General features: G+C 33.8%; 5 protein-coding genes across 8 annotated transcripts; 3 read left to right on the top strand and 2 right to left on the bottom strand.

Moving 5' to 3' along the window:
- The first annotated feature begins 75 nt into the window (after window positions 1-75).
- Window positions 76-1,409, top strand: LOC110412577 (uncharacterized). Its single transcript, XM_021423142.2, has 2 exons — window positions 76-370; window positions 548-1,409. Exons 1-2 carry the CDS (start codon window positions 286-288, stop codon window positions 1,327-1,329), a joined length of 867 nt encoding a protein of 288 aa, XP_021278817.1. The 5' UTR covers window positions 76-285; the 3' UTR covers window positions 1,330-1,409.
- A 1,024-nt stretch (window positions 1,410-2,433) lies between these two features.
- Window positions 2,434-3,564, top strand: LOC110412913 (uncharacterized). Of its 2 annotated transcripts, none has more exons than XM_089782961.1 (2): window positions 2,434-2,777; window positions 2,875-3,564. In XM_089782961.1, exons 1-2 carry the CDS (start codon window positions 2,671-2,673, stop codon window positions 3,551-3,553), a joined length of 786 nt encoding a protein of 261 aa, XP_089639087.1. In that variant the 5' UTR covers window positions 2,434-2,670; the 3' UTR covers window positions 3,554-3,564. The 2 variants fall into 2 exon arrangements, with proteins under 2 accessions (XP_089639087.1, XP_089639088.1); XM_089782962.1 differs by having other exon boundaries at window positions 2,649-2,709; window positions 2,823-3,564.
- A 157-nt stretch (window positions 3,565-3,721) lies between these two features.
- Window positions 3,722-5,608, bottom strand: LOC110412934 (uncharacterized). Its single transcript, XM_089782912.1, has 6 exons — window positions 5,363-5,608; window positions 5,061-5,280; window positions 4,726-4,845; window positions 4,492-4,599; window positions 4,190-4,309; window positions 3,722-4,050 (listed from the first exon to the last, which is right to left on the bottom strand). The coding sequence occupies exons 1-6, from the start codon at window positions 5,606-5,608 to the stop codon at window positions 3,722-3,724; spliced, it is 1,143 nt and encodes a 380-aa protein (XP_089639038.1).
- A 4,421-nt stretch (window positions 5,609-10,029) lies between these two features.
- On the top strand, window positions 10,030-13,879 carry LOC110412624 (calmodulin-7). Of its 3 annotated transcripts, none has more exons than XM_021423213.2 (3): window positions 10,030-10,213; window positions 11,490-11,859; window positions 13,568-13,879. In XM_021423213.2, the coding sequence occupies exons 1-3, from the start codon at window positions 10,138-10,140 to the stop codon at window positions 13,674-13,676; spliced, it is 555 nt and encodes a 184-aa protein (XP_021278888.1). In that variant the 5' UTR covers window positions 10,030-10,137; the 3' UTR covers window positions 13,677-13,879. The 3 variants fall into 3 exon arrangements, with proteins under 3 accessions (XP_021278888.1, XP_021278890.1, XP_021278891.1); XM_021423215.2 differs by lacking the exon at window positions 13,568-13,879 and adding an exon at window positions 13,461-13,539 and having other exon boundaries at window positions 10,031-10,213; XM_021423216.2 differs by lacking the exon at window positions 13,568-13,879 and adding an exon at window positions 13,251-13,305 and having other exon boundaries at window positions 10,031-10,213.
- A 296-nt stretch (window positions 13,880-14,175) lies between these two features.
- LOC110412623 (5-methyltetrahydropteroyltriglutamate--homocysteine methyltransferase 2-like) lies at window positions 14,176-19,991 on the bottom strand. The gene is made up of 12 exons (XM_021423212.2): window positions 19,805-19,991; window positions 18,586-18,939; window positions 18,411-18,498; window positions 17,474-17,601; window positions 16,963-17,354; window positions 16,710-16,873; window positions 16,249-16,329; window positions 15,985-16,151; window positions 15,791-15,896; window positions 15,412-15,662; window positions 15,124-15,325; window positions 14,176-14,749 (listed from the first exon to the last, which is right to left on the bottom strand). The coding sequence occupies exons 1-12, from the start codon at window positions 19,966-19,968 to the stop codon at window positions 14,381-14,383; spliced, it is 2,466 nt and encodes an 821-aa protein (XP_021278887.1). The 5' UTR covers window positions 19,969-19,991; the 3' UTR covers window positions 14,176-14,380.
- Window positions 19,992-20,954: the final 963 nt, after the last annotated feature.

Genomic DNA, 20,954 nt, shown 5'->3' with positions numbered 1-20,954 from the left:
CAAAGAACCTGCACTTTGCCTTTGCATGGGGTGACCAACTATTCGTTGCCAAAGCATATGTGGAAACCCATAGCCAGGCACCCGACAACCCCAAAAACCATTTAAGAAAATGAAGAGAACAAAGAATAATTCTACTCAAGGAAAACAGGAAATCATTCCAGTTATCACAAATCCTTTTGCTTCTGGGTATATAAAACAAACAAATCAGGAACTCTCTTATTCAACCTGAAGGGTATTGATCAAAAGTTTCAAAAACAAAGGAGAGAAACCAAAGGCTAATAAGACATGGATTCGAAGCCAGGAGATATTGACGTACACACTGAATGGGTGCATGAGGCTGTACATGACACTTTGATTGCATATCTACCAGGTGAGTTATTGTCCAATAGTGTTTTGGTTTGTTGGTTTTGACAGTATATATTTTCGGGTAAAGCAATTGGTTTAGTTGATGCATAATTCAATTTGTACACTACTAGTCGATTTGTTTATCAGTAACACATCAAGGAAAAACAACAAAATGATGAGCAAAAGTCTAATGGTTCAACAGGATTTAGGAAGGAGCAACTCAAAGTTCAAGTAACCTCAACGGGAAACTTAAGGATATCTGGACAACGTCCGATTGGCGACAACAAATTCAACCGTTTCAACAAGGAAATTCCTATTCCATCAAATTGTGACCAAGATAATGTAAGAGCAAATTTCGCGAATGGTATGCTCCATGTTAAACTACCCAAACTGATCGTCCCAGCTGAGAAGCAGGAAGAAGCAAAACCAGCCGCAGAAGTTCTGAAATCTGATCAAAAGCCTGCTCCACAGCCTCAAAGTCCTGCACATGTGCCACAGAAACAAAAGAACGGTTCAGAACAGGCTGTTGATCAACAAGCTCCTCCCAAGGCCCCCATGGAAAAACAATCAGGTGATCAGAAGAAAGATGGGGTAGCAAAGGAGGCTGACAATGTTTCACAGAAGGCACCAGATAAAGAAAAGGGAATGAAAGATGAAAAGTATACTGCTAAAGAAGACGCTCAAAAGGCTATGGAGAAGGAGGAAAAAGGTTCGGACCAAGAGGAAAAAGCTACAAGCAGTGAAAAACTTGAAACGCTGGGTGATTCTGTCCAGGACGCTGCAGGAAAAGAGAACATAGAGCCTAAAAAATGCGATGGGGTTGACATATACCAGCTAGGGATTAATTATAAGCAAGTTCTTGATGGTTTGGTCAAGGGGCTAAAGAGCCCAAGGAAGATGATGAACATGGTTCTGGCTGTTTTATTGGTTGTGGTACTTGCAGTTTATCTCATAAACGCGATCAGGTCGCTTGGGAATTACTAGGCCTAATTAGCTTGCGGGAAGTTCATCCTGGATGTAATTTCTAAAGTTATCACTTCTATTTAAGAATCCATTGAGTAATATATTAAGAGCTTGACAAGTTCAGATTTGGCTGAAAGAATCTACCTCCCTGTTCTTGAAATTTATGAACCTTAATTTTTCATTCTCCTTTTCCCCTTAAATTTATAACTATGTATAGCAAATAAGAAATGTACATCAAAATTCCAACGGATATGATCAAATTTCAGCAAACAGATTAGCAATCTTCTGTGTCATTTTAAAACCATAATTTTCCATTGACTATTAATAGTCAAATAATGTGTATTAAAAACGATCATGGGTCAAGTGACATGCATGTATAAAAGCTTGTAACAATTGAGCATGAATAGAGCTTGAGCTTGAGCTTGAGTGGCACTCCATTAGAATAACCGCTGTTGTCGCTTTCGTGCTCTGCTCTGCTACAGATCCGTTGTTAGTTGAATAACCATTGCTACTGAATCCCAAGCTCCAGTGCCTAGAGGAAAGGCAGATGAAATTGTTGATGCATCTCCTGCCATGGCTGTTGTGAAAGAAGGAACTATTAATTTCACTTTCGGCAAAGACCCAAGATAGATGTCTTATACATAACCCGAGGCTTCAACTTTTTTTTTTTTTTGAAAGATGAGTTTTTATTAATGATAAGCTGAAATATTGTGGGAGGCTTCAATATTGAGATTTGGAGACTCCTGTTGGCATGCAAGCTATTATAAGAAGAGCCTGTTCTGAACAATTACAAAAAGAGCAGCTACTCAAAGAGCACTTGGCAGCATCTCGACACAGATAATCTCAAAAACAAGCATAGTTCAATTTATTCTTTAATTTTTTATCTCTTTGTTAATTATTTGCCGTCCTTGCCATGAAGGAACATATACCCAAGTAAGTTGTTTACTCCTATATCAAACAGGTTTGGAACGTGTTCTTTTCTTTTCATTTTTCAGGCCTGTGAGGTCACAACCCTGAATACATAATAGAAAAGAAACAAAGAAAAAGGCAGAGCCATCACCCAGCGAAGAAACTGCACTATTCGCCTTTGCGTGAAGAGACCAACCATTGGTTGCCAAAGCATATGTGAAACCTTCAGCCATGCGACCCACAAACCCAAAACCAGTTAAGAAAACCAAAAGAACAGAAAATAAATTATGTTCAAAGAAAGACAGAAAAACCTATCTAGGAAAGTTCCTGTCAATTATTTGCTTGTGTGTATAAGACCAACACCAAGAAACTCTCATATTCACCCTGAAGATATATTGATATTTGGGGAATAGATCAGAACGAAGGAGAGGAAAAAAAGGCTGATAATAAGATATGGATAGCAAGCCAAAGCCTGTTTATGAAGATTTTGAGGTACAGACAGAATGGGTGAATGAAGCTTCCGGTGACGCTTTAGTTGCCTCTGTCCCAGGTGTATTTTTGTTGTTTTTTGTTTATTTTTTCATTTTTTAGTTCTTTCTATGCAGGAAAACAATAATTATGAGCAGTGTTGTCTAATGATTCAACGGGCTTTAAGAGGGAGCAACTCAAAGTTCAAATATCCTCAGGGGGAAACTTGAGGATACCTGGAGAATGTTCAATTGGTGAGAACAAATTCAGCCGTTTCCACCAGGAAATTCCTATTCCATCAAATTGGGACCGAAGTAAGATCAATGCAAAAGTCATGGATGGTATACTTCAAATCAAACACCCCAAAGTGATCACTTCGGCCGAGAAGCAGGAAGAAGCAAAACCATCTGAGGAAGTGCCCCAAAGCCCTGAAGAGTTGCCTCATAAACAAAAGAATGGTCCAGAACATGCTGTTCAAGAATCTTCTCCCAAGGCCACCATGGAAAATCTAACTGGTGAGGAGACAAATGAGGCAGCAAAGGATGTTTCAGAGAAGGCACCGGATAAAGAGGACATGAAAGACAAAAAGGCTGACATCGTTGCAGCTGCTAAGGAAGCTAACGTGACTATGGATGGCACTGGAATTCACCAGCAGCTAGGGATCATTAAGCAAGCTTTTGACGGTTTGGTCATGGCGCTAAAGAATCCAAGCAAAGTGATGAACATGGTTTTAGTTGCTTTCTTGGCCGTGCTACTTGCACTCTTTGTTATAGATGGGATCAGGTCTCTTGGGAATTACTACAACGAAGCTTGTGAGAAGTTCACCATAGTTATGGGTGTTCGAGAATTCGTAGAAATAATAAGTTAAGAGCACCACAAGTTCAGATTTCTACTAGATTTGGCTAAGTAAATGTACCTCTGTTGACTTAACGTTTAAATTACCTTTTTGTTTTGGAAAGTAAGTTTTAAATTACCCTTAATCTCATAACATTTAAGTGAAAAAAAAAATACTAACAAGCACCTCCAAACACATCGATCAATTATCCTTTTCATTTGGGAATTCCAAGCTCACAGCCACCCATCTGTCCTCTCTGATAGGCAGTACAGTGATGCCTTTTGGAAATGCAATGTCAGGAAAGCATCGATAAACTCTGAACCTGTTGTTAAGTAAATAACTACGCGATCCTGGATCCTTTATCATATTTGAGTCTGAAATTGATAGAGCAGAAATGTCTAGATGCATTGATGTAGAAGACAACAAGCTTTCTTTGGCAAAGACAGGCACGGATTTAGAGCAAGAAGATGAGTTGTCAGAACTGTTTGTGGCATTGGCGAACACACTGTCTCCTACTTTCACTTCTTGCACTTTGAATTAAAAGAAACCACGATTAAGTATGAGTTCGAGCTAACGCAGTAAACAGCATGTTCTAAAATGAACAGATTCTAGTTAACTATGGAAAAAAAAATAATGGAATTTAATATTGGAGGAAGGTGCCAGATTTACTTTCTTCAGCATGTTCTTCATTTTCCACAGCAGTAGCCAAGTCTGAGCTAGACATAGATGTGAGAGGTCCATCTGCCACGAGGTCAGGTGGATAGAACTCAGAGCTCCTACCCTGTAAGCCTGATACAGGGAAAATAATTTGTCAGAGACAGGAAGAAGGTAGCAACTAATTTCTTAGCCTCTACCAGGTATTCACATTAAAGTCTTTTCAGGGACCTAAGCTATTAAGGTTAGGAAACATAAAATTTTGATCTCAAAAGAACATTAAACGGCATTAATAACATTTGTAGAAGATAACGAACCTTCTTTGTGTGAGACAGGCAGAGACTTAGAGCAAGAAGATGAATTGTCAGGACTGCTTTTAGAATTGGCTAACACTCTTTCTCCTGCTTTCACTTCTTGCACATCATCTACCATACACAAGATGCCTCGATTAAGTATAAGTTCAAGCTAATGCAGTAAAAAAAATAAGCTCGAAAATGAATAAATTCTAGCTAACTATAAATAAAAGAAATAGTGGCAGATGCCATACTTACTTTCTTCAGCATGTTCTTCATTTTCTACGGCAGTAACCAAGTCTGAGGTAAACATAGATTTACGAGGTTCATCTGCAAAGAGTTCAGGTGAACAGAACCCAGAACACTTTCCCTGTAAGCCTGAAACAAGAAAAACAGTTTAGCAGAGACAGAAAGGAGCAGCTCTATAATTTCTTATCTCTACCTGGTATTCACATTAGAGCCTTGTCAGGGACCAAACATATTAAGGTTAGGTACCATGTACAGATTTTGGTCTTAAAAGACATGGATAACATTGGGTAGTTTGGTGCCATAATACCAGTAAATATTAAGGAACAAAAAACCAATTGACTTACGCTCCGTTAGAGTGGTGTAAGCAACTTTAGCAGCGTTTATCTCAGCTTCTTTCTTGGATTTCTCTCCTTTCCCATAGAAAACCTCTCTTTCCACCTCCACACTGGAAAAAAATGTTGGCCTATGAGGCACACCACATTTCATTGTCTTATACTCTGGTGTAGTAAAGTCTTCTCTCTGAGTTAACTCTTGTAACAGATTCTTGTAAAATCCAATATTAACCTGTGAAAGAAAATCAAGTGAAATAAACGAATAAGTCAAATCTTTGCTTCATCTAAACAGTGAAGATTGAGAGGAATGTTACCACTTGAGCAGGAGTTGGGGTAGCAGCAGGGGAGGAAGAAGTGAAGTGAAGGAAAGCTGACTTAGCAGCGTCGTTTTGGGCTTCTTTACAGGATTTGCAGGAGGTGGAAGAGTGAAACGACATGCCGTTGAGAAAAACAGAGGCTTTGAAACGAGGGATATGATCAGGGCCATCCTTCATGGAAGTGTACCTTGGCAATGCCCATCGCTTTTGCTGGCACAGCTCCTGCAACTTCGCCTTGTACATTTTCGGTTTTGCTTTCTTTGCAAAGAGAACGAAATGAAATGAAGAGGAAGTCGAAGGAAAACTCCTTTTTCATGTTTGGACTTCTTATAGAGAGGGAGTGAAACAGTGGCAGAGGAAATGCACATGCTTCCCGCGTGACGGTTAATCACTCAATCTGCTTCACGTTTGCTTCTTTTTCTTTTCTATTTTTTCGGCTTCCACGCAGTATAAAGTAAATTTTTCCAATCATGTGAAAGGGTGGGTGTGGAAGCGTTTTGGATGTATTCTGGATCTAGTAGCTTTTTGTGGAACTGTTTTTTAAATAAATATTAAAATACAAACAAATGAACAAATAATTATTGTTAAATGTGTCTTATATATTAATTATTTACTCAATTTTAATAAAAATAGTTCTACTTTTTGTCTTTTATATTTTTGGGCATCTTGGGAATAAACAGAAGTAAATAAGAACAGAAATGAACGGATAGGTAGCAATCTTTTAAAAAGAAAAAAAAAAGAATAGAAATGACAATCAAATAAAATTTGATGCTTTCTCTTATAAGATGTGATTATCACACTTATTAGATGGAAAGTGGGCATTGTACTGCTTGAAGTGGTTAAAAAACGAGAGAAAGGAATCAGAGCATACATGTCAACAAATAGGATTTTGTTAATTTTGAAACATTTGAACCTAAATATAATTAATAAATAGAGTATTCGAACTTTACAATTATTTAAATATTTTTTAAATTTATTACTTGAACCCGAATTTTATTATCATCACACTATTTACTAATGATCTGAATTTATTTAAAAACCTGATTATGTACAAAATAAATATTATATTCTTCCTGAGTACTTAATTACCTAAATCCATATATAAGAATAAATTACATTTTACATCCTTACAATTGACTAATAATTAAATTTATAAAAGCAAACAAACAAAAAAAATTAAATTTAAATAATCAGAAACTAATATCTCAAACAACAACTTAAATAACAAAAACAAATATCTCAAACATCTTATGAGTTATAATTATTATTTATATTATATTTTTATTTATACGTATAAATAAAAAGTTATTAATAGTTATTATTACTCAATAGCAAAACTTTAACATGTTCTATTGACGTAAGCATAAATGTAATATTAATAATTTCATAAATTATAATTTTTATAAATTACAAGTTCTATTTATATAATAATAATAATTAATAAATTATTTTATTATAATAATTATATAATAATATTTATATAAATTAAATATATAAATATTATAACATATTCATATAACATATTAATATTTAGGATATAAGTATAGTAATTATTATATATTAAATATAATTTATTTAATATGTTAATGAGTATATAGTAAATAGTAATATTTATATATAAATTAAATATATTAATATTTATAATCTATTAATATAACTTATTTATATGTAGTATATAAGTTTACATAGGCGAAAAAATATTATATATTTTAGGTGTAATAATTATAATATTATTATGTAGCATATATATTTATCATATATTAATATTAACATATACCTTATATTTATTTAAAAAAGCATATAACTTATCTCATTTAAAATATATAATCTATAATTACATATTCCATGACTTAATATATAATCATATTATTTATGTTTTAAATTTGAAAATGTAAATACCTATTATACTTAATATAGGCATAATTGATTGCTATATTTAATCATAACACTTTACAATATATAATAATAATTATATTTCTTGTAATATGATATTATTTAAATATAACTAATAACTGAATATTTTAATTATTTAAATATATTAATAACATATGATGAATAATTTGACTAACAATAATATATTATAAATGAAAAGTTCGATTTCTAACATCAACAAAATTTTACATATTTAATTATGTGTTATATGCCATATAATACATAATCGGATGTGTTGGTACTCAAAATACAGGTAGCAAAATTATTATCTGAATCCATCCCAAACTTGAGTATAATGTACTCTAATTCTATATAATCAAGTCAAGTACTTAAGAATACCTTGCTTCATCCCTAAATCAAAGGAACGAGGAAAATTTTGTCTAATTAGTTAATTATATAACATATTTAGTAGTACTAGGAATTCTTAGCTTTATGTTTTAATTGAAGAGATTAAGATCAAATTATTATTATATATTCACTTAATGTTAAATTTTATCATTATACTTCAATTTTATTAAATTTTGTTATTGTACCCTAAACCCAAAACAACAATCCTATTAACCAGGGATTGATTGGTTGAATTTGTAAGTTTGTTCACTTTTGATAATTAATAATATTGGGTTTGAATATTATAAATAATATCATAATAACATTAATTTTGAGTTACACAATCTTTATAAAATATAAATAATTTTTCCTTGAAATAAAAAATAAAAGGCTTGGTTGGTAATATAAGTCTAAAGTTCATATATCTTTTGTTTTAATTGTAATTATCAAAGAAAATAATTAGCCTAAGGCTTATAATTGTTTTAATTTTAACAATCTGACAAACTATCGAGTCTCAATCAATTATATCTTAACAAAATCGATTTTATTTATTTTATTTAAATATTATTATTTTATACATATGGATAAAATTTTTAAATTTTACAAAGGAAACAAAGTTATTGTTACATGCTTTTTTATTTATCACGCTAATTTATGAATTTTTTTTTTAAATATGCTGTAATAAAGTATGTGGTAATCCTTTAATTTCGTTAGTGAAATTTACAAATTTTATTGACAATGCACGAGATAATGTTTTATTTCTTTTGAGTGTACTATTTTGACATTTCCCAGGCTTGAAAAAGCACAAAGAATTTCTCCTTATCCGATATTCTTCTCTCTCATTGTCCAGAACCTTTCCTTTACTTTTTTTCAACTGTCTTAATTGTGCCATCACAGATTGCTCCGTGGCCAATAAGCTACAACGCGGAATCATCTCCTGTCCGCGGCCCACTACCGGACTTTTAAAATAGTGAATATACGGCTTTAATTCATACTGTATCTCGTTCCAGCCTTATATGATTATGTCTTCACTATCAAATTAAGACATTAGGCAAACCCTAGATGATTTACATGCCTTTCAACCCAACTTTATCTTCTTGTCTCACTCAAAAATTAAATCTTTGTCATTTTATCTCACCCAAAATATAAAAATTTTCCTTTTTATTACATCAATATTTTCTATCTAAATTTAGTAAAAGAATTTTATATAAGCATGTATGGAACCGAAGTTAACATTTTAAATTAATTTTTTAAAAAATTGATAATTATTAAAATATCAATAAAAATATATTTATAATATTTTAATAATAAATACTAATATAAATTTAGTAACTTTACTTAATCAAACTCGAACTTGTATCTAAATATTTGATTCATTAGTTAATATACTATTTCATTACTTAAAAAGTAAGATTCAAATCTTTTTCTTTCAATTATGAAAAAAAAAAATCAAACTTGAATTTAAATTTATGAATATCTTTAATCCCGACTTTATAATTTAATAACAATTATCATGTCACTTGCTAATCCTTATTTACATGATATATCTTAAATTGATTAAACTATGCTTGATATTATGAAAAAAAAGACATAAATGTAATAATTTCTTTTTAATAGAACGATAACATAAAACTTTAACAAAGGAAAAATATATGAAAGTCAATATAAAAAAAACCTTTAACAAATTTAAGTAAAGTAATACTAGTTTGGTTAAAGCACATATATATATGGAGGACAAAGAGCATGAATTGAAATGATGAATATATACTAATTTTAAATGAATGCAATCACATCACATATACCAAATATCTTATTTATGTCTCAAATTCCAGGAGACAAGAATACTAAGCTTTGCTCCCTCGGTCCGTATGGGTTCCTTGTTCTTTCCGTCTACCTTTTAGACCACATGTTATGTTATGAGGTCCACGCTACGCGTGGAACACTACCAATGGAAAATACTTTGAACTTGATTAATTTATTTAAAGATGATAATTTAAATAATTTCATTTTGTTTACAAAAATATATCTATATATATAAATTACAACCATAATTATCTATTTATATTCTGAAAAAGGGAAGTCAACGAATAAATAAAATAAATAAACCAACAAATCAAGAAATTATAGTTAAAGAAGATTACTTTTAAGGCTAACCCCTCAAAAAAAATAATTTAGAAATAAAATATTTAAAAATATTTGGGAGGAAACTATTGAAATCAATTAAGGATTTGTCAAAAAGGAAACTCTTTTTTAAAGGAAATATCTGCTGTAATTGTAGAATTAAAAAAAGGGCAAAAAAAGAAAAAAAGAGAGAGAAAATGCGTGCTGATGAGAGAGAATCAGATGCCTTAATTTGTGTTGGGCCCAACTTTGGGCCCTTTATATAGCCCTGCCATCCCCCTTCTATATTTTCCACATTCAACCCTGCACGCTGTCATCATTTTCTTACGCGACTTTTTCTTTCTCCCCAAACACTCTCTTCCCGAGAAAAGAAAACGCAAGAGAAGAAGAATATGGCCGATCAGCTTACCGACGACCAGATCTCTGAGTTCAAGGAGGCTTTTAGCCTCTTTGACAAGGACGGCGATGGTCCTTTCTCTCATCCCTCCCTCTCTTCTTTTTTTCTTAATTTTTTCATTTTAAATATGTTTCTAATACTCTTGCTCGTTTGATTCAGCTCTGATTTGCAGATCTAAGCAAAGTTTTCGTTTTTAATGCTTATTTTTTTGTTGTATTTGTTGTTCTCGCGATCGTTTTCCTTTGTGATTTGAATGATGTGACGGATCTAGGGTTCTGATTTATGAAATTATGATCCTGCTGGATTTTCCATTTTGATTTCATTTCTTTGATTTTGATTGTTCTGGTTCTTGATTCTATCGCTTTAAATGTTCCCTTTTTTTGACATTTTTCATTATTGTTGACCTTTCTCGGTCGTCTCATTGATTACATTCATTTGACTTGTTAGGGTTAGATCTCTCTAGATGCAAGCGTGACCTGTCTAGATCGTCATTTTATTTGGTGATTTGTTGCATAATTTATGCATGAGATTCGGATTGTGATTTGCTGATTTGATTTCATTTACGACTTAATCATGATTAAAGGTCGTATTTTTTTGCCTAAATTTTTAATCTGAGTGATGAAGCTTCCGTGGATTTTGATATGTGATCCCCTTTGGTTGAACCTGCTGCCTGCATTTTCAAACCTATATTGAAATATAGAATCATTATCGTTTTGTTGGACATGCGTGTTGGTGGTAAAGTCATTGACTCATTGTTCTGTCATGGAAATAAGCTTTTATGTTTATATAACGTAGTTTGGTAGTTGTGAATCTAGGATCAGAATGTGCGCATATTGCAAGTTCATGGAAACTCGAGTTTCTGTGGATGATTCGATTGGTTAATTTTGTGATCCTTAATACTAAACTCGGAAATATTATGTTTGGTACTTATGACTTGAAGGTTATTGAATCAGTTGATGACTGGAAAACATGTTTGTGATTTATATTAGCTGATCCATGACTCATCAAGCTTCTGATTGAAGATGTTTCTGCATCTTGAAATGTTGCAGTGGCTAGATTGTTGTAGCTCCATAAGTCAAGACTGAATGCATTGTTGCCCAAGCATCCATGTCTTTATTTTTGGCACTTTGGAAAAATGTTTAGTATCCTTATCATTACTTGTATGGCTATGTGTTCGTCTCTGTGAAGTATATATGGCATTAATACAAGTTTGAATTTCATCTATTTTTTAACTTGAAATATTATTGGACCTGTTTGTAGGTATTACAATAATTGTTTCCCAGTTTTTCTTGCCAAACATAGCTGCATTGATTGTTTCATAACCAATGATATTCATCCTTGCTGCAGGTTGCATTACTACCAAGGAGCTGGGGACTGTGATGCGATCTCTTGGGCAGAACCCTACTGAGGCAGAGCTCCAAGACATGATCAATGAAGTTGATGCTGATGGAAATGGGACCATTGATTTTCCCGAATTCCTGAACCTGATGGCTAGGAAGATGAAGGATACTGATTCTGAGGAGGAACTTAAAGAAGCTTTCAGGGTGTTTGACAAGGACCAGAATGGTTTCATATCTGCTGCTGAGCTTCGCCATGTGATGACGAATCTTGGTGAGAAGCTTACAGATGAGGAAGTTGATGAGATGATCCGTGAGGCTGATGTTGATGGTGATGGGCAGATCAACTATGAGGAGTTTGTCAAAGTCATGATGGCCAAGTAAGGACCCCTCCAACCATAACCAAGATCCAAAAATGGGAAAAAAAGGGAACAGGGCAGATAAGTTTGCTAAGATTTCTATTTCTCAATAGGACATCTATGTTTTATGTTACTAGTTTTTGTTGGGTGGTTGTCTGTTTCTTGTTTGCATTATTTTGTGGACGGGACCTTAGTATATCCTACTTGTTTGCTCTGTTTTTTGTTCAGTAGTCTGGGTTGTTAGTGTCTATCTTTTACATTTGGTGCTTTCTTTCTATTCTTGGTGCCATGAACCTAGAACAATTCCGAAGAGGATTCGATGTTTTTTCTTATGGGTGACTAATTTTACCATATTTCAAAATTTCAGTATGTCTTTATTTGCTGTGATTCTCTGATTGATTTCCATTTTTCATCATGGACATTGCTTATGCTGATCATCTTAAAATAAATAAACAAATAAATAAATAAAGAAGCTGAGCTCACAATTTCTTCTTGTGTGCTGTTGTTTGGTTACCAACCAGGGTGTCAACATTAGAGGTAAATTTCCAAGGAATTCATCTCTAACCTTTTAAACTAGACTGGTTTGTTTTGACACGGAGTGTTGGTCTGGGTTGGTTTTGTACAAAGCCGCCAAGTTTTAAGTTTATAATAATAATAATAATCTATCCTTCTAACGATGAATATTATGATAAAAGCTCTTTTCCTCAAGCGATTAAAACATTGATGGCTACACCAAGCAATATCCTGAAAATCATTGTGCTAGACGAAGTTAATTTCCAGATATTAAAAGGGTTTCTAACGTGTATCTGTTTCCCTTTTTGAAATGACAGTGTCATGGACTCACTCTCCCTTTTAAAGCTTTATGTTAAGGAAAATTTCCTAATATTTTATGTTTTTGTAAACATACATAATTTTCACTAATTTGGTCGGAAGAAAAATACACCAAATTGGCTGTACCGATCTCATTCCAAGGATTTTGTCAACAAAAAAAAAATATTTATTTATTTATATGCATTATTAATTAGAAAACAAAAATAGAAAATTAAGAAAAGCAAAACTTTTGGTGAGTGAAAAATGGGTATTAGGCAAAAAATGATGCTCCTAATTATAACCCTTTTTTTATTTTCCACTCGAAAATGGGTCTGTTTTTTGAGCTTTAAGACACGGTTCTTACACGGAAAGCCAATTACACCAACTTCTTTGAAACCCAAGTATTCTTTTTAATATTTGTATTCATATATAAATGCTGGGTCTTAGTTAGAAAGTTGGATTGGACGACTAGTGTCCCTGCGGAAAAGCATCTGATTCCTTTGTTTGGCAAATCTTTGGGTGCATTCATTCGGAATGGAACAATTCTGGGCCCGTCTTCTTTCAGAATGTGATCACTCTCACCTTGTCTTTCCAATTTCTAGATTATGTTGGGGCGACTTCGAATCTCATGTCCTCTTTTAGAGCCGCCCACTTTCATCACTCGCATTCGCCCACTAGTGGTAGAATAGGAGAGGAGATAGACATGTTGTGTTTTACTTCCTTGTTTCAAAAATCGCTTTCACATTTTTTTCGTTTGGTTAACAGAGACATTTCAAAATTTGAATTTGGTTGATTGTGTTTGACCCTTGAAGAATCAAAAGAAGAACAAAGAAAAAAGAAAAGGGAAAAAGGATAAAAGAAAAAGGCAGATTATGACTTGGATGTCTAAGAGTCGAAAGCCTTGATTTGCATTTCACAGAAGGAAGCAGAGGCCTGTTAACAGCCATCGGAGCCAAAAGGTAGAGAAAGCAAACGCTGGACCCAAACGTCGTAAGAGAGCCAAGATTCGTGATTGTGTTTTCCTCTAGTTTCCCATTACAAGGGCTGCTACCGCTGCCGCTGCTCTGCTGCTTTCATCACTATCATCCTTACTCTCTGCATAATAACTATACTAGTATTATGTTGTAACCTAGTATTCCTAGTCAAGGAACCTCATGTGTGTTTCATAATTAAAAAAGAAAAAAAGCTATCTATATATCTTATAACAAAAAGGGTTCGCCCAATAAAAATAGATTTGAGAAGCAATGCAAAATTATGGCAAAATTTTAAAATTTTGGGAATGGAAAAGCATAGACTCACATTTATTAAAGCCAAAGTATTTTAACTAAATAATCAATTGATTACTTCCCCAAGCCCATCTCTTTCCATTTAAATTAGTCCTATTTATTTATTTTTGGTCAAAAGGATGCCAAACCCACTCTCAGTCTCCAATTTCCAGCCCCTTAATTTAGGCACTCTCTCAAGTAAAGAATGTGAGGAGGAGAAAAATATAGGAAACAATTACAAGAGAGGACAGACTCAGCTTCATGGAGATCAAGAGATAGAATATTATATTAAGATGAAAGATCATAGGTCGATCTGGATATGAATATATATATCAATTAACTCCTAAGCGAAGAAAAAGAAGTGTAAACGATTCCATCGAAAAGCCAAAATATTATTCACGCTCTGGCAGATTCTTTTCCCTTCTCAAAGGTTGAGAGATAAATCTTATGGCAGCCGGTAGACTCACTTAGTTAGCACTGGCCAACTGGGTACGGATGAGCTTGGCAGCAGCAACCATGTTGCTAAGAGCAGGCTGGACTTCAGTGTACTTGCGTGTCTTGAGACCACAATCAGGATTGACCCACAGAATGTTGCTCTCAAGGACTGCAAGCATCTTGTTGATACGGTCAGCAACTTCTTCGGTAGATGGGATCCTTGGGGAATGAATGTCATACACACCAGGACCAATCCCGGCACCATATTTGACTCCCTCACGGAAGACAGATAGAAGCTTTTCATCTGATCTCGAGTTCTCGATGGTGATCACATCAGCATCCATGTTTATGATCGAGTGAATGATGTCATTGAAGTTCGAGTAGCACATGTGGGTGTGAATCTGTCCAATATGTTTGCAATACCATGTTCAGAAAACAAATCCAAGCTTTTTGTCTATGCACACGGCAAACTTCCATATTGAATTGCATTAATAAATGCCAATAGAATTCTATGAAGGAAAGTCAAATACCAAGTGAGTCGTGTCATTTCAAAAGAAAAGAAAAAGAAAAAAGAAGCTTCTTTCATTGTTCTTAGAATTTTCCCTGATTTAAAAAGAAGCCTTATTTATTGCTATATTTTATAATTCTAATTCCTGTAATATATACATCTGACAAGTTTTAAAAAGATTATTGATATGTAAAATGGTTAAGGTTTAAGAAACCAAATACTTTCTTTGATGCCTCAGTTCCTAAAAAGAGGTTGGGAATTAGAAACCTGAGTCGTGTCTTTCACGCCGCAGTTAGTAATCCTGAAGGAGTGAACAGCCCAATCCAGATAGAAAGACTGCTCAGATTTCCTCAGAGGCAAACCCTCTCTCAAAGCAGCTTCATCAATCTGGATAACAGTAATGCCAGCCCTCTCAAGATCTTCAACCTCATCCTTAATGGCCAAGGCAATCTGGTAGCAGGTTTCATGCCTAAGAACAGGCAACGGTACTATAGGTTATATAATAGAAAATACTATAAATAATTTGCATTTATAACAAATTTTGCCTTTACTCACCTTGGCTGGTCATTTCTCACAAAGGACCAGTTCAGAATAGTAACAGGGCCAGTAAGCATTCCTTTCATAGGTCGTTTAGTCATACTCTGAGCCATTGAAGACCAAAAGACAGTCATGGCCTTGGGGCGGCTCACATCACCAAATATAATAGGAGGCTTGACACAACGAGATCCATATGACTGAACCCACCCATTCACGGTAAAGGCAAAACCAGATAATTGCTCGCCGAAGTACTCAACCATGTCATTTCTCTGCATTGACAAAGTACATTTGCTAAATACCATGAGAAATTAAGACCTTTTGTACCATAAGAAGTTAAAGCTCAAATGTACATAACCATTCTAGTAACTTAACCATTCTAGTCATGATAAAAACTCACCTCTGGCTCTCCATGTACCAAAACATCAATGTCAAGCACTTCCTGGAGCTTGACAACTTTGTTGATTTCCTCCTTGATGGCATTGACATAATCAGTTTCAGAGATCCTACAAATATATGGGCAAAACTGGTTTACTATGCAACGAAAAGAATGATTTAAATAGTAACATAACCTGAAAAAGCAAGTAGTCTTACTTTTTAGCCTTGTACTCACGACGCACTCTTCTAAGGTCCATGGTTTGAGGGAAAGATCCAATAGTGGTGGTAGGAAGAATTGGAAGGTTCAACTTCTTCTGCTGGGCATCCAGCCTAGCACTTACATTTGTGGCACGACGGTGATCAGAACCCCTCAAGGCAGCAGCCTGTACAAGAGAAAACCAAAATGTTAAGTAAAAACAAGGTTGCATTGGACCATTCCAGAAAATGAATGGCAGCAACTGTTCTCTGAAAACTACATACAGCCTTCTGCACAGCCTCATTTGTCACTCTAGGAGATGATTTTCTTGAAGCATGAGCCGTAGCATTGGAAGCAAAAAATGCCTGCAAAAAGATGAAAAAGGAATGAGATGCCTAGAGCATTCCAACTAGCTATACGCCATAAATCTTTAGATCATAAATAACATATTTCAAAGTTATAGGGTGCCCTCATTTATCTGCCTAATAGAATGACCATCAAAAGTAAAAAAAGAAAGAAAATGCTGTAAGCGTGCAGTTATAAAGCCAAGGAGGTTGTGGAATGTAATTCAAGTATCAGGAATGTAAAATGGATGGAAAACTCTTCCATGGCTAAAAACATATATCGTCTATAAGGTTCTATTTGATGCTGATCAACACTATTAAAACTATCAACACTCTATAGTCTTTAGCACTAACCACATCCTCCATATAGAAACCCACCAAAACTAGCAATGAAGAAATACCTCATCCTTTTGCCCAACCAATGCCTTAGCCAAGGCATTTACTTCAACAATTTTTTGTGCTGCAAATGCAAGCCACGACTTCAGCTCTTTGTCCAACTTAGTTTCATTCACAAGGTCCACCGCAGTGTGGAGAAGAGAGCATGATGTAGAGACCACAACTTTTTCTGTAGAAGAACAAATCCAAAATTGTTCCTAATTTCTCAGTAAAGTACTAAAATTCCAAGTAGAATTGAATGTAGTAATGCCTAAATACCTTTGCCAACAATACCCTCAAGAGCCTGCAGGGTACTAAGTGAAGAGGCAAGATCATTAGCCCAGATGTTTCTTCCATCAACTACTCCAGCAAACAAGTACTTATCAGAAGGAAATCCACTCTTTATCAAGTCAAGTGTTTTTGTTCCACGAACCAAATCAAATCCAAACCCAGTTACAGCCTTTAATGAAGTAAGTGTTTTGTATGTCTCAACAGGAACATCAGCAAAGTAAGTTTCAATAAGAACATTCAAGCCAGATAAAGATGATTCTAGCTCTGAGTAGGCGTGAGTAAATGCTTGCAGTTGATGCGACTCAAGATCCAACACGAGGGTGGGCTCATCAAACTGAATCCAGGTTGCACCAGCTGCCTTTAGTTCAGCAACAACTTCCCTGTCAAGGAAAATTTATTAGAAAACACTTAAGACAATATGCCTGCACTGATTTCAATATAGCTTAGCCCAATAATTTGTAGATTCACCAAGGTCAAGCAAAAAGTTATAGTGCCTTACTTGTAAATTGGAAGGATCTTGCCAATTAGGGAAAGAAGAGAGAAGGATTTCTCCACACCCTTTGCTGGTTTTGATAGCAACAAGTAAGAAACAGGGCCTATAAGGACAGGGACAGAGTCAACTCCGAGCTGCACCACAAAATTAAACAATAATTAGCAAATCAACAAACACAATTAGGTGGAGAATTTTAGATTTCCAATAATTAACAAAAAAATTGAAAGCATATTTTCACAATAGATGAACAATTTTCCAAAGTAAAATACTCCTAGAGGACATTCTACATTGAAAGCATCATTTTCTGAATTGGATCCCATGTGATGAGGTGAAAATAATATTCCTCTTAAATCACAACTTTCATCTGCAAAGGTGATACTATCAAGGTACAACCATGAATTCTGGATCAATGGGTGTCATTCTGATATATAGGATCCATTTAAAGATTAATAGAAACATTCCGTATCTAAGAGTTCAAGTGTGTAAAAGATCCTTACAGCAAATGGATTTATATAATAGTTTGTTATAGCTTATTCTAGATCTAACTTGCTTATTCTTTGGAACATGTTTACATATTCTTACACAGTTGAAAACTTGGAGAAAAATATCCTCAACTCACAAAAATAGAGCTTCTTGGTGTTGTTGAACTTATAGTAAAATCTAAATTGTATCTCACAAAAATTAAACATGCCTTAGAGCATTTTTAATAATAATAATAACAACAACAACAACAACAACAACAATAATGTGGCAATTCCTTCAACTTTTTAATGGTGTTACTGTTACCAAAGCAGCACAACCAAAATTTTTTGAGAGGCTAGGGATAAACTCAAATATAAAAAGTTTGAATATATGAACTTCCCCGTTAAATAAAAGCAATTACTAAATGAAAATCTTAAAGAGCAAAACCAACAAGGATAGCATGGGAATGTAGGAAACTCACAGCTTTGGCCTCCTTGTATTCATCAACAGCCTTGTGAGATGCATAGGAGAACTTTACATCTGGTCCCAATTCCGGGACAATGTAGTGACTTCAAAATTATAAATACAATTAATGCCATGAAGAATAAGAAAAACTTTGTAAAAGAAATACTCTGCGCAAAGTATTCATCACTTACTAGTTGGTGTCAAACCACTTAGTCATTTCCATAGCAGGCACAGAGGCATTACCCCTAGCCATTGAGAAATAAACATCAAAACCAATCTCACCACCATTCCAACCATATCTAGGAGGAACTGCGCCAAGCATTGCTGTGTTGTCCAACATTTGATCATAGTATGAAAATGTGTTGCTAGGGATATACTTGATTCCAGCCTCAGACATCTGCCTCCAGATGGATGACCTGAGGTCTGCCGCCACCTTCTGCAATTCCTCGGCACTGCTTTTACCATCCCAGAAAGATTCCAATGCAAACTTTAACTCCCTCTTGGGTCCCATCCGAGGGTAACCAACAATGTGTGATGCCATTGCTCTGTTTCATAAAATAAAAAATAAAAGGTATCACTTTGATTTTAAATTCAGGTTCAACCTCGCCAACAATCATGAAAATAAGATTTGTCCTCAAAAGGAGTCATTTGAGACAACATTCTAAATTATTATTGATGCACAAGGTAGGTGAAACAAAATTCACCTTCTTATACAGATAATCAGTTAAAGTTAGATTTCTTTTTTTATGTGGATAATAGCTCAAGATGGGAAATTGAACCCAAATTCTCTAGCACGGAATACATGCAGCCAATATTGAGCCAAATCGTTCGCATGTTAAATTTAAGAGTTTAATCAAAGAAAATGACTAAAAGTTGAATGCTACAAATTCAAATTCAATTTCAAATTATAAATCTAAGGTAAGTTTATATAATAAAAATCTTAAAATTAAAATTGCAATAACTTTAAGCCACTAACAAACTTAACAATTGCAAAAACTAAATTGCCGAGCCAAAAAAATTGCAACAACTAAACAATTTGAATTACATATATAAATACTCAATATAAAAATTAGATCTGAGTAACTTGAAATTACGTATATTATAAGCGACAGAGAGATAAAATCGAACAAAAAAGCAGGAAAAGAACTCACATGTTAGTCTGTTTGGTTACTCAGAAATAGCATGAAACGGCAGAAGGAAAATCCAGTGTTTATCAAATTATAAACATTTTTTAAGATCCTAAATTTAAGGAACTTCAAAACGGTTTTCACTATCCTTAACTGAATCAGAAAAATGCTCAAAATTTTATCTCTTTTTCCAGGTTTGTTTTCATTTCCTTCATTTTCTATTTTCTCAAGAAAGAAACCCTTGAACTACGAAAAGCAGAAAGAAAGTAAGAAATGGAGTTACCTAAGAGAGAAAGGACGGAGGGTGAGGCGGAGATAGGAAGGAGGGGCGCGTGTTGGGAGTGCAAGAGAGCGAGAGGCAAGCAAAGGAAATGGAAACGATACAAGTTTCTTGAGGAGAGAAACTGAAGAGAACGGCGCGAGGGAATGAAGAGAGACTTGGCTCATTTATACTTCACTCGGCCTTCCCATTCTCCCTCCGCTTCCTTTGTACTCCAACTACTTCTCGATTCCCCTTTTCACTTACCGCCACCTTTTCTTTTTTTTCCTTTTTTTTTAATTTTCTTTTATTTTGATAATCTGTTTGATTTTAAAATTGAAAAAAAAAATTGAAATGGAGTTAGAGGGGAGTTTTCAGGTGTTGCATGTGTAAGAATTACAGGATCATTTAGACGAAAGATCACCAACCCTGATCCTTTATATATACAGAATTAAAGTTTGGTGATTTTTAATGTTGATATACAGAATTAAAGTTTGCTGATCCCCAGAAATTATAAAAAAGTTATTTGGAATATGATTTTTTTGTTACTTTTTAAGCTATTATTAAAATATTTTTAAAAAATTAAATAAATTTTTAATTTTTTATTACATTCAATCACGTCTTTATATTTTTATTTTGTATCAAATAAATTCTTATTATTTACCTAATTGTTACTTAAAACATTACTTATTATTTTATATTATATAATGTTTATTAGTATACTGATATATTATAATAGATTATTACGTTATATGATCACATAGTTTTTTTCACTTCTCACATCAGTATCATGATAATATTACATGATATAAAAATGATAAATAACTTTTTAATTAATAATAGTTACTCAACCATTAGTCATAAGCATATATTTGATTTAAAATAAAAATAAAATGACTTGATTGAATGTATTAAAATAATAATTTTATTTAAGTTTTTTTTAAATACTTTAAAAGCTTTTTAAAACATAATGTCTATTTTTTATCTTATTAGAGTCTACACTAAGCACATAAATTAACTATTTTTAAAATTAGACATAAATTAAGCATTTGTCTATGTATACAAAAAATAATCAAATAGTTTTATTCAGCTTAATTAGATTGTTAGATTAACGCACAACATGCAAACTTTCTTCCACATTTAGAATTTGCATGTTCCTTCTCTTAAAGCCTAA

The sequence above is a fragment of the Theobroma umbraticum genome, unplaced genomic scaffold (genome assembly GCF_002168275.2).
Source record: "Theobroma umbraticum cultivar Fairchild unplaced genomic scaffold, ASM216827v3 scaffold_95.0, whole genome shotgun sequence".
Classification (NCBI taxonomy): domain Eukaryota; kingdom Viridiplantae; phylum Streptophyta; class Magnoliopsida; order Malvales; family Malvaceae; genus Theobroma; species Theobroma umbraticum.
The sequence above is the reverse complement of the archived record's forward strand: the minus strand, read 5'-3'. Positions and strand labels throughout refer to the sequence as shown.

What these genes read in the sequence shown, in the direction of transcription:
- LOC110412624 (XM_021423213.2), top strand. Translation starts at nt 10,138, where the DNA reads ATGGCCGATCAGCTTACCGACGACCAGATCTCTGAGTTCAAGGAGGCT. An exon ending in CTTTGACAAGGACGGCGATG is followed by an intron (nt 10,214 to 11,489) that starts GTCCTTTCTCTC and finishes TCCTTGCTGCAG; the next exon opens with GTTGCATTACTACCAAGGAG. An exon ending in GTCAAAGTCATGATGGCCAA is followed by an intron (nt 11,860 to 13,567) that starts GTAAGGACCCCT and finishes TGCATTTCACAG; the next exon opens with AAGGAAGCAGAGGCCTGTTA.
- LOC110412623 (XM_021423212.2), bottom strand. Translation starts at nt 19,968, where the DNA reads ATGAGCCAAGTCTCTCTTCATTCCCTCGCGCCGTTCTCTTCAGTTTCT. An exon ending in AAGATCCTTCCAATTTACAA is followed by an intron (nt 17,355 to 17,473) that starts GTAAGGCACTAT and finishes TTTCCTTGACAG; the next exon opens with GGAAGTTGTTGCTGAACTAA. An exon ending in TGGTTGGGCAAAAGGATGAG is followed by an intron (nt 16,330 to 16,709) that starts GTATTTCTTCAT and finishes ATCTTTTTGCAG; the next exon opens with GCATTTTTTGCTTCCAATGC.
- LOC110412934 (XM_089782912.1), bottom strand. Translation starts at nt 5,608, where the DNA reads ATGTACAAGGCGAAGTTGCAGGAGCTGTGCCAGCAAAAGCGATGGGCA. An exon ending in TTACACCACTCTAACGGAGC is followed by an intron (nt 4,846 to 5,060) that starts GTAAGTCAATTG and finishes TTCTTGTTTCAG; the next exon opens with GCTTACAGGGAAAGTGTTCT. An exon ending in GCCTGTCTCACACAAAGAAG is followed by an intron (nt 4,310 to 4,491) that starts GTTCGTTATCTT and finishes TCCCTGTATCAG; the next exon opens with GCTTACAGGGTAGGAGCTCT.
- LOC110412577 (XM_021423142.2), top strand. Translation starts at nt 286, where the DNA reads ATGGATTCGAAGCCAGGAGATATTGACGTACACACTGAATGGGTGCAT. An exon ending in TTTGATTGCATATCTACCAG is followed by an intron (nt 371 to 547) that starts GTGAGTTATTGT and finishes ATGGTTCAACAG; the next exon opens with GATTTAGGAAGGAGCAACTC.
- LOC110412913 (XM_089782961.1), top strand. Translation starts at nt 2,671, where the DNA reads ATGGATAGCAAGCCAAAGCCTGTTTATGAAGATTTTGAGGTACAGACA. An exon ending in TCTGTCCCAGGTGTATTTTT is followed by an intron (nt 2,778 to 2,874) that starts GTTGTTTTTTGT and finishes GGGCTTTAAGAG; the next exon opens with GGAGCAACTCAAAGTTCAAA.